This window comes from Schistocerca americana, chromosome 8, assembly GCF_021461395.2.
Source record: "Schistocerca americana isolate TAMUIC-IGC-003095 chromosome 8, iqSchAmer2.1, whole genome shotgun sequence".
Lineage (NCBI taxonomy): Eukaryota > Metazoa > Arthropoda > Insecta > Orthoptera > Acrididae > Schistocerca > Schistocerca americana.
In genome coordinates this window covers 227557211-227578730 of record NC_060126.1, presented here as the reverse complement: position 1 = coordinate 227578730, position 21520 = coordinate 227557211, and the positions used below count along the sequence as shown (strand labels likewise).

The 21520-nt window shown below is 43.6% G+C and overlaps 1 protein-coding gene across 1 annotated transcript in view; it reads right to left on the bottom strand.

Annotated features, from left to right (window-relative positions):
- Positions 1-205: 205 nt before the first annotated feature.
- Positions 206-21520, bottom strand: part of LOC124545131 (radial spoke head protein 3 homolog) — a 318786-nt gene continuing 297471 nt past the window's right edge. The window contains exons 8-9 of the mRNA XM_047123957.1: positions 13175-13437; positions 206-1287 (exon numbers count right to left, since the gene is read on the bottom strand). Of these exons, the coding sequence (XP_046979913.1) occupies positions 1249-1287; positions 13175-13437 (302 nt within the window). The 3' untranslated portion in view covers positions 206-1248. The remainder of the gene's footprint in view (positions 1288-13174; positions 13438-21520) is intronic.

Sequence of the window (21520 nt, the reverse complement as noted above, 5' to 3'; positions counted from 1 at the left end):
ATTGTCCTGACAAATATGAGATTTGTCCCTTGCTATGTTTTACTATTTCCACTCTTCATATATACTTTACAATTTTTACAACAAAATGAAATATCGGTAAAAACAAAGGGCATTAATGAATATATTAGTCGAGAAATAATTGTCAAAATAACATCTATTTTGAACAATATTCTTCAGGACGTTCCAGAATTAATACCAGATATAATTCGTTATACACTTCTGTATTCTGAAATGTTATTATCCCCATTAATCGAATTCACAAAAAATTATTCTTTAATTCATTATAGAATGGGAATAAGTATGACAAACTAAGTTCTTCAATTTTAAGTAATAGGTTAACTACGGCACTTCATTACATTGAGGATGTGCACATTCCAGATGCAATAAAAATCAACACTGATCAGTACACTTCGTACTTTGAATAAACTTTTGTCACAGGTTAAGGAGTTCTGTAACATCTGTTGATGCCTTCAAATATTACAATTGTTGTTCTTTTTTAAATAATAAGGCTCAACTTATTTTTAATTTTCATACTTGCATCGACTGTGAAGAGGTTACACCTTCTGGTAAGATCATTTAAGATTATAAGTAACAGAAAGAACATAGAACAGAACTCCATGGTGGACCTCACTGATTGATTCAAATGCTGAGTGCCTATTGCTAACGTAATATCTGTGAAAATGTTACACAAGGCTTTTTGTCATAGAAGTGAGATAGAAATAATCAAACTGCTGTGTCTTGCACTACATAACATTTTGACTTCACCATCATGAAGATATCATGGTTTTACACAAACAGAAGCCTTAGCCAAGTCACAAAATAATCAAAATAGTTATAATATCTGATTTATTCAGTCTAGTAAATATATCCTGCTCAGATGATAGTCTTATTTGAAATCCATATTGTTTGCTACTAAGAACGATTGTCTGTACTAGGTATTTATAAATTCTATTGCAAATGGTCTTATTTTAAAAGTTTTAAAACTGCTAACATTATTTCAGCTGATCTTTATTTTAACGACAGAGGACATGAATCGATGAAACGATTGTATTGAATAAATTATCTGAAATGACATTAACAGGGCAAAAATTTGTGTTGTACATCTCTGCTTGCACTCTCCGAACGTTGGCATTTTCTTCTGGTAATTTGGCGGAGCGGTGTGTCGAAATGGTTCACCTGTCGTCCGTTGGCAGCGCTGTGGCGCTCCAGAGGCAGTAGCGCCAAGGGCCGCGGTGGAGATGCTGAGAACTAAGACGACGCTCCGGACTCTTCTTCGTCTGCTGCCTCCTGCAACGTTAAAGTACCAGTTTCAGAAACGAGACACTTCGAAATCCTGCAGAGCGGTAAAATTATAGTGTTTTAACAAGGACACACAAAGCTGGTAAAAAAAATTCTACACCAGAAAGGATTGCAAATAACGAAATTCTACTTATTGCGCATTCACAGTGGAGTAGGAAGTGATTTGGAACTACAGAATGTACAGAAAGTAATACCCAGAGCTGCTGCCTCTGGCAACAACAATGGCTTGAACCATGTAGGGAAATAAGTCGAACTGAGATTGGATGACTGGTGTGGATATGTAATTTCATATTGGTTCAACTCTATCCAATAGTTGTTGATTAATAGTGGCTGTCAAGTGGTGGCGTATCAGCGTATCTGCAACCCATGAGCAGATGTTTCCAGTGGGAAAGAGATCTGTATGTGACCTTGTGGTATCATATTGAAACGGAACGTCATGAAGACCTCGAAAATAGAGCCCATCCACCAGCCTTGAAGTGTCACATTTCCGGTTATTCCAGGGCAGCCAAGTATTCGATTCACGAGCCATGCCCTGCTCACGTAACATAGTACTCAGCCTGGATGCACATTTCCCCCACAACCACACCACCAGACCACGCTGTCTGAGTGAGAGGAGGGGGAAGAGAGGGAAACTGCGAATATACCATATTTAGATGGCAATGCAGTCTCAATGCATATGTCTTAGTTTCATATTTCGTATTTCTCTAGAGCACAGATCACAAACGAAACAAATTTTATTATTTTTCGAGCGTTGAAGACATTAAAATTTTTATCTGGTACAGTATGCTGGCTTATGAATAGTTGCAGAAAGTTTCACAGATGAAACTTCCTGGCAGATTAAAACTGTGTGCCAGACCGAGACTCGAACTAGGGAACCTTTGCCTTTCGCAGGCAAGTGCTCTAGCAACTGAGCTACCCAAGCACGACTCACGCCCCGTCCTCACAGCTTTACTTCCGCCAGTACCTCGTCTCCTACCTTCCAAACTTTACAGGAGCTCTCCTGCGAAACTTGCAGAATTAGCACTCCTGAAAGAAAGGATATTGCGGAGACATGGCTTAGCCACAGCCTGGGGGATGTTTCCAGAATGAGATTTTCACTCTGCAACAGCCTGGGGGATGTTTCCAGAATGAGATTTTCACTCTGCAACTCTCTCATTCTGGAAATATCCCCCAGGCTGTGGCTAAGCCGTGTCTCAGCAATATCGTTTCTTTCAGGAGTGCTAGTTCTACAAGTTTCGCAGGAGAGCTCCTGTAAAGTATGGAAGGTAGGAGACGAGGTACTGGCGGAAGTAAAGCTGTGAGGACGGGGCGTGAGTCGTGCTTGGGTGGCTCAATTGGTAGAGCACTTGCCCGCGTAAGGAAAAAGGCCCCGAGTTCGAGTCTCGGTCTGGCACACAGTTTTAATCTGCCAGAAAGTTTGATATCACTCCGCTGCAGAGTGAAAATCTAATTCTAGTTTCAAAGATTTTTGCACTCAGTTTGTCACATAATCATGACTTCATTAGTCTAATGCGGGGTGCACTCAGATCTTGTGAGGCAAACTGAGGAGCTACTTGATTGAGAAGTAGCGGCTCCAGTCTCGTTAATTGACATAGGGCCGGGAGAGCGGTGTGCTGATCACATGCCCCTCCATATCCGCATCTAGTGACGCCTTTGGCCTGAGGATGACACGGCGGCCGGTCGGTATTGTTGGACCTTCCAAGGTCTGTTCGGACGGAGTTTAGTTTGGTTTTTAATCGAAAAAATGTCTTTCATACCCATACTATCTTGACCAAAATATTTGGCACTTTTGCAATAATGAAGGTGTGGGAACTCTACCTGAGAAAAACAATGTAGACATTCTGGATAATTTTAATGTGCAGGGATTTGCCTTTAAAATGGGGACTACATTACAGAACAATGAGTCACATCTGTACATGTGCATGGGTGCTTTCAACTTAAATCGCAAATGGTCTTGAAAACAGATGTAAGACTGGCAATGTCCTCAAATAGTTGAGAAAATTATCCTTGCGATTCTTTCAGGACCACAATAAATTCCTCAAGCCTCGTGTTTTCCTTAACAACAACTAACTTATGGAACTGGACTGTATTTGTCAACTATTGTCCCTACTATAATTCGATTTCCTTTTTTACAGATTCCCAACAAATCATAAATAAGTTGTCGGAATGTTATACTGTGGAATGTATGCTCGTGCGGTGCCAGTCTTTTGCGCCATTCTTAATGTCTGTAAAACAACGCCCACTAATAATCGGAGTAGAAGACTGAAGTGCACCGTTGGCTATTAAAATTGTAAAATCAGGATAGACAGCAAATGAACGAATTTAACTCATTGTGCATACACAGTATAGCAGGAAGAATACATGCATAAATTTGTACGTGATTTGGAAGTCTTACTGAGCTTGGATGACACGTGTGGGTACATCATTCCATGTTACATCGACTGTGTGCCAGAGATAATCAGTCGAATTGCCTGGCGAGTGGGTGTGAGATTTGGAGAACGTGACATCCAGGGCAACAATCAGCTCACGTAGCAAAGGCAAGATGTGGTTTTGCGTTACCTTGTTGAAACACTACAACACGGCCAAAGGATTTGACACGTGTCTAGGAGTAGCGTCTTTGATTAGTAATCAAAACGTTCTCGGTCCCGGGTTCGAACCCCGCCACCGCTTAGATTTTGATTCAAAATTATCAGCACTGGTGGCCGAAGACTTCCGGCATAAGAAGTCACCCTCATTCTGCCAACGACCTTGTCAAAGGGGGCGGAGGAGCGAGCATAGGTTCAGGGCAATCTCTTGTTTTTGGGGTGAGAAACTGCCCTAAAGGTGGACGAATCAGCAACGATCAACGGCATCAGTATGCAGAAGGCAATGGAAACCACAGCATTAAAGACACATAATGTGTATTAACAGGACATGTGGCCTGTAACTGAAAATGTGTCATGACGATTTCCCAATTGGCAAAAAAATCCGGGAATTGTCCCCCATCCGGATCTCCGGGAGGGAACTGTCAAACGGGAGGTGGCCATGAGAAAAAGACTGAATATCCAACTAAAGGATAACGTTCTAGAGTCGGGATGAAGAGATAGAGAAAGTATATGGGGACAGTGGGTGAGTAACTCAATATGCATTTTAATTTCAAAAAAGACGTCGTCAACACAATTCCCACGATTAAGACACGAAAGTCCGAGAATTATCGCATAATTAGATTAAAAGCTCATGCATCCAAGTTGCTGACAAGAATAATATACAGAAAAATGGAAAAGAAAATTGAGGGTGTGTTAGGTGACGATCAGTTGGGCTTTGAGGATGGTGAAGGCACCAGAGAGGCAGATCTGACCTTACGGTTGATAATGAAGTAAGACTAAAGAAAAATCAAGACAAGTTCATAGGATGTAGGTTGATTCTTACAAAGAAGATTACAGCAACGAGCCACTTTTTATATTGCTACTTACTTACTTAAATAACGCCGTTACCGGTTTCGAACCGATAGGTTCATCTTCAGATGGCTAGTTAACGTTTTATATTACATTTCGTCTTTTGCTTCCCCATCTGACAAAACTTCCTTGGGGTGGTGATGCCCTACAACCAAAACAAGATGTGAGGCAGCGTCTTTTTAATCGTAATTGTCAGATGGGGAAACAAAACTGAAAACGTAATGTAAAACGTGAACTAGACGTCTGAAGATGAACCTACCGGTTCGAAACCGGTAACGGCGCTATTTAAGTAAATAAATAGCATTATAAAAAGTGGTTGATTGCTGTAATCTTCTATTTTGTACACAGGCACGGGCTCAATATGTCAGTTTTTGACAAAATATCAAGTTCATAGGATCTGTCAAACTCTGAAAAAGTGTTCGACATTGTCAAATGGTGCAAAATGTTCGAAATTCGAGGAAAATAGGTGTAAGCAACAGGAAGAGATGGGTAATATACAACATGTACAAGAGCCAAGAGGGCATATTAAGAGAAAAAGACCGAGAACGAACTTCGCGGATTTAAAAGGGTGTAAGATAGGGATGTTGTATTTCACCCTTACTATTCAATCTGTATATGGAAGAAACAATGATGGAAGTAAGATAAATGTTAAAATATTTTGATTAAAATTCAAGGTGAAAGAATATGCAGATGCTATTGCTATCTTCAGTGAAAGTGAAGAAGAATTACAGGGTCTACTATATATACACACGCTCATGGCATTGGTGGCTGGGAGACCCCTTGGGGGCGGTTCGGTCGCCGCTCCACAAGTTCTTTAACGCCACTACGGCGACTTGAGAGTGAATGAGGATGAAACGATGATGAAAGACACACAACACCCAGTCATCTCGAGGCAGAGAAAATCCCTGACCCCGCCGGGAATCGAACCCGGGACCCCGTGCGCGGGAAGCGAGAACGCTACCGCAAGACCACGAGCCGCGTACACAAGATCTACTGAACGGAATGAACAGTCTGAGCACGGAATATGGACTGAGAGTAAATCGAAGAAAGACGAAAGTAATGAGAAGTAGCAGAAATGAGAACAGCGAGATACTCAATATCACGAATGTTGATCATGAAGAAGATGAAGTTAAGGAATTCTACTTCCTGAGCAGCAGAATAACCAATGATGGACGGAGCAAGGAGGACGTATAAAGCAGACTAGTACTGGCAAAACAGCATTTCTGGCCAAGAGAATTCTACTAGTATGATACATAGGCTTTAATTTGAGGAAGAAATTTCTGAGAATGTTCGTTGGGGTGCACTGTCAGCACACCTCTCACTGCTGACATGGTAAGGGAAACTGCAACAACCGTCACCATGCTGGTAGTCTGTCGTCCTCCAGAGATCGTTGGACATCCCGTGCAGATACGTATCTCTCTGCAATCAATCTGATTCCCTGACCACTTGAAAGTGACACAGCTCAACGATCCTGCTTGGGAGAGTGCACAATGTGTTTGTCCTCTTGGGCGCTAGTCGCGTGGGGCCATTGAGATCGTGCTCAATGGCACACGAAATAAGTAATAAATGTGTACTGAACGGAAGGTGCCTAGATCAGAAATGTTTGCAACATACATGTACAATACCAGAATATTTAACATGAAAATGCTGCATACAAATGAAAGTGAGTATTTATTGAGGTGACTGATGATGCCTCAACACATTGAGGCGAAATGCGTCTGGCAAATGAAACTTCGCCTTTATCAGTTCCATACAGACGGTTCTAAGCCAAAACGCGGGCAGGAGTACCGTCACGCACCACAAAGTTGCTAATGTAGAATGATATAACACACGCTCGATAGGTCACGACCCTGATGCTGTCGCGTTCCGATACGTGATGGCAGCCGTTTCTATTTGTCTCGTGAGGCATACCATGGCCGTCTCAAAAACAACTAATGAACAAATTTTATTTATGAAAGAGAAATCAGCTGTGCGAAAGTAAAACGCAGTTGCGCTGGCGGTAACGCAGAGATTGGTGAAATAATAGGCAGTTCCAGAGATCGATGACAGCGGGGTTCGGAAAGTGAATAGCTAACGAAAAACAAATCCACAGCGCAAGAAAGTCGTCTTAAGCGTACACAACAGACCAGCGAGCAATCTGAATAACAAACGCAGTACAGGCAATACCAAGAATGTACTGTTCAACAGTGCGTAACAAGAGGCTTCAAATACCAGCGAGAGAGACTGTCTAGCAAGAGCCAGACCGGCCAACACTCGTCAGCGGCGACTGCACTTGACGCGCCGACCGCGGCGGCGGCGGCGGCGGCGGCGTTCTACGCTTGGAAACAAGCTGCGGGCGGAATATGTATTCCGAGTATGAAATTAAAATCAAATGAAAACCCCCAGCTGCATACAGGCGTTGATATAAGTCAACGGGGACATGTCCGAAAGAACAGATACCAACTTCATGTATATATACACTCCTGGAAATTGAAATAAGAACACCATGAATTCATTGTCCCAGGAAGGGGAAACTTTATTGACACATTCCTGGGGTCAGATACATCACATGATCACACTGACAGAACCACAGGCACATAGACACAGGCAACAGAGCATGCACAATGTCGGCACTAGTACAGTGTATATCCACCTTTCGCAGCAATGCAGGCTGCTATTCTCCCATGGAGACGATCGTAGAGATGCTGGATGTAGTCCTGTGGAACGGCTTGCCATGCCATTTCCACCTGGCGCCTCAGTTGGACCAGCGTTGGTGCTGGACGTGCAGACCGCGTGAGACGACGCTTCATCCAGTCCCAAACATGCTCAATGGGGGACAGATCTGCAGATCTTGCTGGCCAGGGTAGTTGACTTACACCTTCTAGAGCACGTTGGGTGGCACTGGATACATGCGGACGTGCATTGTCCTGTTGGAACAGCAAGTTCCCTTGCCGGTCTAGGAATGGTAGAACGATGGGTTCGATGACGGTTTGGATGTACCGTGCACTATTCAGTGTCCCCTCGACGATCACCAGTGGTGTACGGCCAGTGTAGGAGATCGCTCCCCACACCATGATGCCGGGTGTTGGCCCTGTGTGCCTCGGTCGTATGCAGTCCTGATTGTGGCGCTCACCTGCACGGCGCCAAACATGCATACGACCATCATTGGCACCAAGGCAGAAGCGACTCTCATCGCTGAAGACGACACGTCTCCATTCGTCCCTCCATTCACGCCTGTCGCGACACCACTGGAGGCGGGCTGCACGATGTTGGGGCGTGAGCGGAAGACGGCCTAACGGTGTGCGGGACCGTAGCCCAGCTTCATGGAGACGGTTGCGAATGGTCCTCGCCGATACCCCAGGAGCAACAGTGTCCCTAATTTGCTGGGAAGTGGCGGTGCGGTCCCCTACGGCACTGCGTAGGATCCTACGGTCTTGGCGTGCATCCGTGCGTCGCTGCGGTCCGGTTCCAGGTCGACGGGCAAGTGCACCTTCCGCCGACCACTGGCGACAACATCGATGTACTGTGGAGACCTCACGCCCCACGTGTTGAGCAATTCGGCGGTACGTCCACCCGGCCTCCCGCATGCCCACTATACGCCCTCGCTCAAAGTCCGTCAACTGCACATACGGTTCACGTCCACGCTGTCGCGGCATGCTACCAGTGTTAAAGACTGCGATGGAGCTCCGTATGCCACGGCAAACTGGCTGACACTGACGGCGGCGGTGCACAAATGCTGCGCAGCTAGCGCCATTCGACGGCCAACACCGCGGTTCCTGGTGTGTCCGCTGTGCCGTGCGTGTGATCATTGCTTGTACAGCCCTCTCGCAGTGTCCGGAGCAAGTATGGTGGGTCTGACACACCGGTGTCAATGTGTTCTTTTTTCCATTTCCAGGAGTGTAGTTAAGGCTCACCGGCCATTTGATCATCTTACAATGTAAGCTTACACGGCCGGTGATTATATAGCCAGTACAGAGGGCGCCACTGTCGATCACGTGGCGTCGGCTATGAGATTGTCTCTGGTAATAACGACTCAACGTCAAAACTGACGATGATATCATCCGGGCCCACGCTCGTTTGTAGGACGGACAGTCATATTAAAAATTCAGCTCATTTCATTGACAAGTTAAAGGATGGACAGTCATATTAAAAATTCAGCTCATTTCATTGACAAGTTAAAGGATGGACAGTCATATCAAAAATTCAGCTCATTTCACTGACAAGTAAAAGGAAACGAGCGTGGGCCCGGATGATATCCTCGTCAGTTTTGACGTTGTGTCGTTATTTCCCGTGATTCCGGTAAACGAAGCTATCTTACGCATAGCGGGTATTTTTCCTACCGATATTGTGGCATTATTCCGACACTGCCTGACCACAACCTACTTTCAATACAATAATAACTTTAATGAACAGATTGACGGGGTGGCTATGGGCAGTCCTCTCAGTCCTGCTGTGGCTAACTTATTTATGGATACTTTTGAACAACGGGCGTTGCAGACTGCCAGTAAGAGACCAGCCAGATGGTATCGCTACGTCGATGACACGTTCGTAGTATGGACACACGGAGCAGAGGAGTTGGATGCCTTCCTGACCCATTTAAACAGCATTAATCCGAAAATCCAATTCACTATGGAGACGGAAAGGAATGGGCAATTGAACTTCCTGGACGTGTCTGTGATTAAACGACGGGATGGAACGTTGGGCCATAAGGTGCATAGAAAGCCCACACATACTGATCGTTATCTACACAAAGAATCAAACCTCCACCCTAGACAAAAAAGAGGTGTAATGAAAATTTTGGTAGACAGGGCGTACAAACTTTGTGAACCTGTTTATTTAAAAGATGAGATTGAACATCTACGGTCAACTTTCGTGAAGAATGGCTATTCTAGCAAGGATATAGATCGAACACTTCGCTCTAGGCAGAGAATAAGGAGTATCGACGAACAACAGTCGTCAAGGGCAAAGTTTTTCTTCCGTTCATTAGTAAGGTCACAGACCGCATTGGGAAAGTTTTAGGCAAGTATGGGGTGGAAACTATTTTCAGACCCACCAGGAAAATAAAAGAATTTTTAGGGTCGGCAAAAGATGCACGGCACCCTTTGGCTACACCGGGGGTATATAAAATTCCTTGTGGTTGCGGCCAGGTTTACATCGGTACAACAAAGAGAAGTGTGAACACCCGTCTTGTTGAACATAAGAGGAATTGTCGCCTGGGTCACACGGATAAATCGGCTGTAGCGGAACATGTTTACCAGGAAGGTGATCATGAAATAAAATTCAGCGAGACGAGCGTCATATCAAAAACCTCGCATTATTATGCACGCTTGTGTAGAGAGGCTATCGAGATTGACAAACAACGTAATAATTTTAACAGGGAAGACGAAGGTGTTAAACTGGATAAAATTTGGATGTCAGTGTTGCACCGCAAGCGTGACGATCGATTACTTTCAATCGAGACTGTTGGCATTAGCAGAGACAATCTCATAGCCGACGCCACGTGATCGACAGTGGCGCCCTCTGTACTGCCTATATAATCGGCGCTTCCTCGGGTTCTCTTCGCAGTTCGCCGCTTTACCTCCGAGGATGTCTCCCGCAGTCGGAGACGAAACGTCAGGAGAGTTTTATACTTCGACCACGGCTTATCAGCCCAGAAGTTTTAAGTGAAGGATTTGACCATCTGTGCGGGAATCGGCAAAAAGCCGCGTGTAATGAGTATGATGGGCAGGGGCACTATGAAATAGTGCGCGACAATAAGTTGGGAATGTAGGTCTCACGGGAGGCGTGCCAGAAATAAGTCCCTGCAGTCGCACTGTCCTCTGTGTCCTCGGTAGCTCAGGTGGATAGAGGGGTCTGCCATGTAAGCGGGAGATCCCGGTTTCGAGTCCCGGTCGGGGCACACATTTTCAACTGTCCCCGTTGACTTATATCAAGGCCTGTATGCAGCTAGGGGTATTCATTTCATTGTAATTTCATTCTAACAAGATGCATGGTCACCGATGGTGTCTGTCCTTTCGGACATGTTCATCTTCATATACAGGGTGATTCAAAAATGCATGTAAATATTTTAAGGGTGTATTTGTGAGGTAAATATAAGACAAAAATGTTCTATAAATGTTTTTCCATAAACGTTTAATTCCAGAGTTATCGTTAAATACGAAAGTCATGTCCGTATCAAAACGACGGCAGTGCAAGCAGCAGGATGCCATATTCTGGTACGTAATTCACATACGTATCTCCCAACAGTTGATTCGAAACTGCATGAATAGTGTTTGTTTTTGTTTGCACGTGATGTTTACTCCTACTGTACGGAAGATGGCGCTGATGTTGTTGGTAACGGAAAAGTACGTCCTGTCGTTCATTCATCGTCGGAAGGCTAAAGGTTTCGTGCACATGATGTACTCAAACAGTGAGTATGCTGATATGCACCTTGTGTATGGTGCAGCAGATGGAAATGCACTTGCAGCAAGACGAAGGTACAGTGAGCTGTTTCCAGGAAGACGGTTACCAAGTCATCAGACGTTTGTATCTGTGGACAGACGTATGCGGGAGTATGGCATTCGTCCTGGGCCACATTCAGGTCGACCACTTGAGCATGCAGTGAACGTCGAGGAACATGTTTTGGACCTGGTAGACCAAGATCCATCTATCAGTACGAGACAAATTAGTGCAGCTGTACGACTTCCACAATCTACTGTATGGCGGCTGCTTCGGAGACAACAGTTGCATCCATTTCACCTGCAAAAAGTGCACGAATTGACACCTGAAGACTATCCTCGCCGTCAGCAATTCTGCCAGTGGTTACAAGAGCGTCATTTGAATGATCCAATGTTCATTCGGCGGATATTATTCACAGATGAGGCCATGTTTACTCGTGCGGGTGTAATCAATTCGCATAATATGCACCAGTGGGCTGTCGAGAATCCTGGCGCGAGAATTGTGCGTGGATATCAACATCAATTCTCCATAAACATTTGGTGTGGTATTGTGGGGAATTACTTACTCGGACCTCATGTTCTGCCTCCAAGGCTGAATGGGCACGCGTACTGCGAATTTTTGGAGGGAGAATTGCCTGGATTGTTACAGGATGTCCCTCTTGCAACACGAGCCACCATGTGGTTTATGCACGATGGTGCTCCCGCCCATTACAGCCGCAACGTAAGGGCGTACCTCAATTCTGCGTATCCACATCGATGGATAGGTCGCGGAGGACCAATTGCTTGGCCAGCCAGATCACCTGACCTGAACCCTTTACACTTTTATTTATGGGGCCGACTAAAGACATTGGTGTATTTTTCTGCAGTACCGAACAGAGAAGTGCTACAACAAAGAATTGAAGGTGGTTGTGAAATTATTCGTGGAGAGTTGAACGGACTGTGTAATGTGCAGAGATCATTGATGCGACGAGCACGGGTCTGTCTGCAAGTTCAGGGACAGCATTTTGAACATGCATTGCATTACGATTTGTGCAAATACAGTACAGTACAGTACAGTACAGTCTGTAAAATGCTTCAATTTTCCTTAGTTATTGTGCATTGCTGTAGTTCAATCAACAGGACCTAAATTAATGCAGTGTTCGCGAGGAATTGTTTCAGTTTGTTACGTCACGTTTATTTATCAGTTTGCGTTGTTAGTCCAAATGCACTGTAATTAAACTGTGAACTCTGGGAATTAAATACCTTACGTTGTATTGAATGTATTATCCTGTTTTGTTCATAACTCTGTAATAAGCCAAGTATGGAAAAAATTGTATAGAACATTTTTGTCTTATATTTACCTCACAAATACACCCTTGAAATATTTACATGCATTTTTGAATCACCCTGTATATATTCCGAGTATCTCTGACGTGTTTCTTGTATCGATACTCGGGCTGTGCGGTAAATCCGAATGGGTGTCGATACTAAACTTTTACTAGTACCTACATCGTCTGGTTGTCCTGAAATGAACATTTCCGAAAGAACAGATACCATCTTCTATATATATATATTCCGAGTATCTCTGACGTGTTCCCCGTATCGATACTGGGACTGTGTGGGAAATCCCAATGGATGTCGATACTAAACTTTTACTTCTATCTACATCGTCTGGTTGTCCTGAAATGCCAGTCACCTGCATAACGAAGGATGTATTGCACTTTATGGTGTTGCAGTTTTAATGGTTAGGAGTGTACCATTTCCAGCCTTCCAACCTTCCTCATGCAGGTGCATGAAGCGTATCTTACAAGCGTTGCAACTCATTTACTCTGCCCATGACTTCATACTATCCGTGACAGTCATCAATTCCCTTGTCTTTCCACGTTTAGAAATGTGAGCACCAGCTCGACATGCTTATTCTCATCTACAGTCCAGTGCTCCCAACCTGTCAGGAGGAGGCTACGTGCCTGCTCTTCCCTGCCAGCCTTCTCCTTATGAGCCTCTCTCGCTCTTCGCCAGCCCCCAGCAGCAGGCCACATCACGTACCTCTGCCTTGGCCGCCTCCACCTCGGCCAGCTCCTGCTCCTTCTTGAGCCTGTCGGCGTGCTGCCGCTGGAACTCCTGCTCGTGCTCGTGGCCCTCGAGCCAGCGCTGGTGGCGGTCGCTCTCCACCAGCGCCATGTAGATGTCGCGCCGCGAGCGCACGATGTCGCGCACCAGGTCCGTCAGCACCTGGCGCGAGGCCACCATCTGGTCCATCTCCTGCCGCACCTCGTTCATCAGCCACGGCATGAAGTTCTGCAGCACGTCTGCAACATTCCAGGAAGGGGCCACACGTCACGCGACAGGTAGGTGTATACAGCTACTGCAAATTAATGAAACACCAGTATTGAATGGTAGCACCTCAACGTCGTCCACAGCCGCGTGTTGGGGCTCACGTGGTACCGATTTATCCGAGAGAGCGAGTTCCACTGTACACGGAAATAACGTGTCAGCGAACGGACGCATAGCAAGGGAGTAGACGTGACACAGTATGTATACAATTCCCACCCTTCTTTCAGTTGGAGCCTGCCTACGTGTCTCTTCAGCCATCTGCCTGCTTAGCCCGAAGTCGACATCGAAGGACGTGTACCATCTGCTTCTTCGACAGATCGCCCGGAATAGGGTGGAACGGAAACATCCAGCTGTTAATTGGCACGTGGTGTAGCGCACGGTCCACCGCCCCCACCTACCTACAACAGTCAGATCAACATGGTACATTGTCGTGAACCGAAAATACCCTACGAATGATAAAAAGTACGCAATACATTTGGCGGATTCGCCCTTGTGTCAACAATGCGGCGTGCTGGATACGGACGACCATCGGCTGGTCTGCGGCGAGGCATTGGCTGTTTGGACTCTCGCAAAAAGATAATAACGTTCATGCGGCGCATTATCTATACAGCAGTCTCTTCTGACATAGTATTTTTTCCAGATGAAACGTATTTTCGGCGTCATAAGACGAACGCAGTGGCGTGGATCACAGGTATCACGGTCCATTACATCTATAGAGACACACGTACGAACGTACTGAACGTCCTGGATTACTGGCAATACTTGCAAGATGGACACACAAAACTATTACGGCTACAAAAGTACAAGGATTGGTATTCCAATTTCCTAGTAACGGTTTTTGCGGACCCGCCTTATACTTCGGGTGTGCCGGGTGCGCAAAGATGAGCGGCGGTGTTTTCGTTGTGAAATCGACCAAGTAAAGTGATCGGCTAAGAACACTATGCGAGTATGCGACCTAGGAAAAACTAACGCTTGCACAGTTAGCAAATGGATGTACTTCAAATTTTGTTTTCATATCTATAAATACTTTTCTTTAGGGTGCCGGAGGTGGCCCCACTTTGATTTTGTTGTTATTTCATGCTGCATGGTAGGACGGCAGCGAGGTTCCTTCCAGGACAGTTATAGTGTGTCAGGACGTACTATGTTTATTTTGTGAATGATAAAGGTTTCTGTTTCTCCTACCTTCCTTAATAAAAAAATAATAAGACTAAAAACCCCTCACTCCTGACAAGAAAGTGGCTCCCTTGTTGAAAAAAACAGCGCAACAGTCAAAGAATCTGGCTGGGGAAAACAAAAAATTGGTAGAGCACTTGCCCACGAAAGGCTAAGGTCGTGAGTTCGATACTCGGTCCGGCACACATTTTTAATCTGTGAGGAAGTGTCATATCAGCGTATATATATATATATATATATATATATATATATATATATATATATATATATAAGGTAACGTGCTTGCCTCAAATACAGCGAGGCCCCGGTTAGATTCCCAGCCGGGTTGGAGATTTTCTCCACTCGTGAACTGGGTGTTGTGGTGGCCTCATCATCATTTCATCCTCCTCACCGGCACCTCCCATTTATGTGTGCCAATTAATTTTTAACACTGTGTCACTTACCATTTCCTGAAGGATTCCAATTGCAGCTGCGTCATCTTTGTGCAGTACATTAACGACTGAGGCAAAACCATCAAATTTTTCTGCATAATACTGGAGCCAAGTTCCCCACCGTATTACTACTGGGGTGGGTGGCAGTGATACCTTGGGCTTTTAGTCTTGAATACGTCAATTCTTCTCGGCAACTTAACGAAAACTCTTTTCCGTAAGAAATAATTGTATTCATATTAGGATATAGTTTCCTAATTTCTTCACATAGTTTGTGTAACCCAGGCCAATGCATGTAACTTGGATCATTTTAGAGTAACTACCAACAGGACCTCTCACTGCCTTTTATATACAGCGTGGTCCACTGATAGTGACCGGGCCAAATATCTCACGAAATAAGCGTCAAACGAAAAACTACAAACAACGAAACTTGTCTAGCTTGAGGGGAGAAACCAGATGGCGCTATGGTTGGCCCGCTAGATGGCGCTGCCATAGGTCAAACGGATATCTACTGCGTTTTTTTTAAATAGGAACCCACATTTTTTATTACATACTCGTGTAGTACGTAAAGAAGTATGAATGTTTTAGTTGGACCACTTTTTTCGCTTTGTGATAGATGGCGCTGTAACAGTCACAAACATATGGCTCACAATTTTAGACGAACAGTTGGTAACAGGTAGGTTTTTTTAATTAAAATACAGAACGTAGGTACGTTTGAACATTTTATTTCGCTTGTTCCAATGTGATACATATACGTTTGTGAACTTATCATTTCTGAGAACGCATGCTGTTACAGCGTGATTACCTGTAAATACCACATTAATGCAATAAATGCTCAAAATGATGTCCGTCAACCTCATTGCATTTGGCAATACGTGTAACGACATTCCTCTAAACAGCGAGTAGTTCGCCTTCCGTAATGTTCGCACATGCGCTGACGCATGTTCTCAGGCGTTGTTGGTGGGTCACGATAGCAAATATCATTCAAGAAAGAAATCCGGGGACGTCAGATCCGATGAACGTGCGGGCCACGGTATGGTGCTTCGACGACCAATCCACCTGTCATGAAATATGCTCTTTAGTACCGCTTCAACCGCACGCGAGCTATGTGCCGGACATTCATCATGTTGGAAGTACATCGCCATTCTGTCATGCAGTGAAATATCTTGTAGTAACATCGGTAGAACATTACGTCGGAAATCAGCATACATTGCACCATTTAGATTGTAATCGATAAAGTGGGAGCCAATTATCCTTCCTCCCATATTGCCGCACCATTCATTAATCCGCCAAGGTCGCTTATGTTCTACTTGTCGCAGCCATCGTGGATTTTCCATTGCCCAATAGTGCATATTATGACGGTTTACGTTGCCGCTGTTGGTGAATGACGCTCGTCCCTAAATAGAACGCGTGCAAAAAATCTGTCATCGTCCCGTAATTTCTCTTGTGCTCAGTGGCAGAACTGTACACGACGTTCAAAGTCGTCACCATGCAATTCCTGGTGCATAGAAATATGGTACGGGTGCAATCGATGTTGATGTAGCATTCTCAACACCGACGTTTTTGAGATTCCCGATTCTCGCGCAATTTGTCTGCTACTGATGTGCGGATTAGCTGCTACAGCAGCTAAAACACCTACTTTGGCATCATCATTTGTTGCAGGTCGTGGTTGACGTTTCACACGTGGCTGAACACTTCCTGTTTCCTTAAATAACGTAACTATCCGGCGATCGGTCCGGACACTTGGATGACGTCGTCCAGGATACCGAGCAGCATACATAGCACACGCCCGTTGGGCGTTTTGATCACAATAGACATACATCAACACGATATCGACCTTTTCCGCAATTGGTAAACGGTCCATTTTAACACGGGTAATGTACCACGAAGCAAATACCGTCCGCACTGGCGGAATGTTACGTTATAACACGTAATTAAACGTTTGTGACTATTACAGCGCCATCTATCACAAAGCGAAAAAAGTGGTCCAACTAAAACATTCATATTTCTTTACGTACTACACGAATACGTAATAAAAATAGGGGTTCCTATTTTAAAAAAAGCAGTTGTATCCGTTTGACCAATGGCAGCGCCATCTAGCTGGCCAACCATAGCGCCATCTGGTTTCCCCCATCAAGCTAGACGTGTTTCGTTCTTTGTAGTTTTTTCGTTTGATAGTTATTTCGTGAGATATTTGGCCCGTTCACTATCAATGGACAACCCTGTATACTGCAGCGTCTGATACAAACAGTAAAACATTCAAAAACTCCATACCGTCTGGCCAGAAAATCTGCAGTGCTTAATTGATCATTTCTTAAAAACTCAATTACAACATTCCCAACTTTCCTGCCAGTATGTTCTCTAATTTCGTATAACGTTACACAGATTTCCTCATTTCACACACGGAATGAATTTGTTAAAGACTTTGTTGGTAATATTCTGAAAGATACTTTTCTTTCAACGTTCTCTCTTCAGGAGTGTCAAGGTATGAATATTTGGAGAGAAACTTCCCTAAAACCGGATTATTTAACTTAGAAAGAGGTATGTCAGCTGAGGCAAATGTCTTATATAAGTCTTGAAAACAAATTAAAAATTTACTAGTTCCTGCAGAAAAACCTATCGTGGAACTTCAGCGATGTTTCTTGCCCTCCAGGCGTTTAGTATGAGAGATCGCTGTTCAGCCTTTATTGCTTTCTCACGTGGTTGGCAGAACAGGATCTGAACTGAAACTATCCTTAAATTCTGTAACACACAGCTGCAGACGATAAATAGTTGCTACTTTTACTTTAGGTACTGCAGTATTGCCTTGCACTAGACATCACCAGAAATGAAGAAATGAACTACATGTGAGCGAGCAGCGAAGAAGGTGAGACACTTGGTGCAATAAGGCTGTGGAGAGGGAAATCCTCGACTTTGTAACACCATATCTCTAATTCTCTACTGATTTATTTTGCTTTTGTTTTATTTAATGTTACATCGGTCAGCTTCTGTAAATGTGTTTGATTGAATCGATAACACAATTTGTTTACTCCTTTCTTTGTAAAAAACTTTGATGTCATGATTTGATTCTATGCAATGTAGTATATCTGTCATTTACATTCTTTGTCTCAATTGGAGGGAACAAAACGTACTGTATTTAATTGTAATTTCTGTGTGAATAATATTTTGTAGAAGTGTCAATATATACAAATGTTCTGTTTCATTTAATGTGTTTGGTTGCTCTTATGTAAACTGCTGATCCTCACTTAGGGTTCTTAGTTCTTTAGTATATAAAAGGTGTAGCGGTTCCCCTCGGGAACAGAACTGTGTAGCGCGCGCAAATTGTGGTTGGCCTAGGTAGAAAAGGTGGAACAAGAGTCAGTCGGGGACGAGCTACCAAACTGTGCACTGCCATGTAAAGGTTTATATTGTGCTGGTTCCGAGGGAGGCTTTTTCTGCTACTTTCCAATGCCTCGGATGGATAGATAAGTAGCTGAAACGATTCTGGAATTGGTGTTCATCATCGCCACCAAGAAAGGCCAGAGTCCAGCAATTCTGTCTGTAAATCCGCCTACCAACATGCAGTTGCCATCACATTGCGCAATCACTGTAAAGGAGTACTATAATAATGTACAGTGAAGGATCAGCTTATTTGGTGATTTAGTGTGCACAAATATAAGGTAACTTATAACTGAATTTATGTACCTACCTTGATATTTCCCTATCACAACACCTTTCAGGTTCCTCTCCATTTAAATAATGATTACCGAGTGTCCTAGTTTGTGGGAAAAACATGAAAGCCTCAGAACATTAAATAATGTTGTTTGATCTTTGGTAAGAAGTGAGAGTTTAGATTTACTGTGGATTTAATGAAATTGTGGGAGGTAGTAAATGTAGTCTTGTGAAAGCCTCCCAGGGATGGAAACAGTATAATTTAAAGTTTAGTGGAGTTTCAAAGTCACCTATTTAATCATTTACTTGAAAGTAGAAGACTGTGGTAATAAAGACAATTTGCTGTTTCTTTTAAAAATTAAGTTCTTAAAACTGAAGCTTATAAAGTTTTGCTTAGTTAATGATCATAGTGCTGCCTGCAGTAAATGTTAAAAGGTGATTCAGTTTCTTGTAAATTTGTCAACATAGTGTCTCACTGCAGCAAAAGTCGTGAATTGCATTTGTGGAAAGTTATATTGGCTTGCTAAGCACTTGTTTCTTTTGGGTATTGAAAGTGCATATTAATAGTGTAATAAGATCCACAGGTTATCCTTTACTACTATTTATGAAGACAATAATATCTTTATTCAAAAGACAGTAAACTGTTAGTGAATTGCAATTAACCTTCATTTTAAATAGTAAAGTATTTAACTGAGAGAGACTTAACCTATTACCAGCTCATAATTCTGCAGTGAACAACATTTATAATTCTATGTCATCCAGGAAAGTGTTTGAAAAATAATACTTAACCTGTGTCCAATTAATGATTCTGCAGTGAATATTAATAGTAATGTTATAAAGACCATTCAGTTTGAATAAGCCTTGAAAGTAATAGTGTTTTTCGGTATCTGTTATATTTTTGTAAATAGTTTGTGCTGCTCTAGTTGTTAGTTCCAACATTAACGTTAACATAGGCAGGTGTCAGAGTTCATTGCACTCGCGTGTGGTAAATTATAGGTTGTGTTATCCGTTAAAGTTACTCTTACCTAATTTCTTAAACAAGAATGTTGATCATTCTCTTGCCTGATTAGGCTGGCGACCGTTTTCTTTACTCTCTAAACAGTATAGCTAAGTAAAATATTATTTGTTACTGTTTAAATGTTTACGTAGTTCTGACTTTCACTTCCGACAAGCCACTTCCACTAGGTACAATACGGTCAACATAACAAAATTCCTCTCAGAAGGTAACACTGATCTGTTGCTTTATACCATAATTACTCTAACAAAATAATTCTGTTTTGCAAACTGCCTCCAGCTTCGAGGTTATGGTATAGCAGTAGCGGATATGGGTGTTATAACTTCTTTGGTGAGAGTAACCGATAAGATAATCTACACCCTGCATTTAGGGCAGCAGTTGTTTATACGGGGGCTATCCAGAAAGTAATAAACGTTTTGAAATAAAAAATTAACAATTTTTCTCGTAAACTTCGAGGAAGGTCAGTGCTGCAGCCAGTCTGTGTTTTTTGTGATCTTCCGTTAGGATGTTGGTAAGTCATCTAGCACAAAATTTGTCGTAACGAAGTTTCTCCGCCACAGCTTCGTGCACCAAACCCCGTGAAATTTGGGGAATATGTTGAGACAGTTCCATAATCGTGAAACGACGATTTTCACGAATTTTGAGCTTTATTTTCATTACCACTCCGTCAGTCAAAAGGCTAGGCGTGCCACTGCGGTTCTCATCGTGAACATCGGTGAGGTCATTTTTAAAATCAATGCACTATTAACTCACTAGACTTTCACTAATTATTCCACTTCCGTACACACACAAAGGTTGCAATACCTTTCACTTCGTTTACAGTTTCTTTCCAAGAAGACCCTAATCACAGAACTCACCTCACAAGGGGCGAGATTTTCTATTGCAGCGTACATTTTAAAACATCACAGAAAGTAAAGACACAGACCACACGCTACCACCGCTGGATGCGCCCTGAGTGCAGAAACGTTATGGCACCAAGATGGCGGCTCCAGCCCCGCCCACCTCCTAGACAGACCAGAACGTCCGTTACTTTCTGGATAATCCTCGTATTAACATCTACATCTACATCATACTCCGCAAGCCAACTAGTGGTGTGTGGCGGAGGGTACTTTCGGTACCACTTGTTGATCCCTCCAACCCTGTTCCACTTGCGAATAGTGCGTGGAATGAATTATTGCCGGTTAGCCTCTGTACTGGCTCATTTTTCTCGAATTTTCTCGTCGTGGTCAATAGGCGAGACGTATGTGAGGGGGACGTAATATGCTGTCCGACTCCTCCTGAAATGTGCTGTCCCGAAATTTCAATAGTAAATCTCTCCGTAATGCACAACGCCTCTCTTGTAACGTCTGTCAGTGGAGTTTGCTTAGCATCTCCGTAAAGCCCTCTCGCCAGCTAAACAATCCCGTGACGAAACGCACCTTTCTTAGTTGGATCTTCTCTATCTCCTCTATCAGTTCTACCTGAACCTGATAGTGATCCCAGACAGATGGACAATACTCAAGCATCTGGCGAACAAGAGCCTTATAAACCACTTCTTTCGTGGATGAGTAACATTTCCTTAAGATTCTTCCTATGAATCTGAGTCTGGTGTCTGCTTTTCCCACCATCTGTTCTATATGGTCATTCCACTTAAGGTCGCTCTGAATAGTTACGACTAGATATTTTACGGCACGCGTTGTCTCCATCTATTTGTAATCAATAGCCTAGCTGTACACTAGTGGATATCTTTTCCTATGTATAAGCAATATGTTACATTTATTTACGTTCAGGGTCAACTGCCAGAACCTGCAC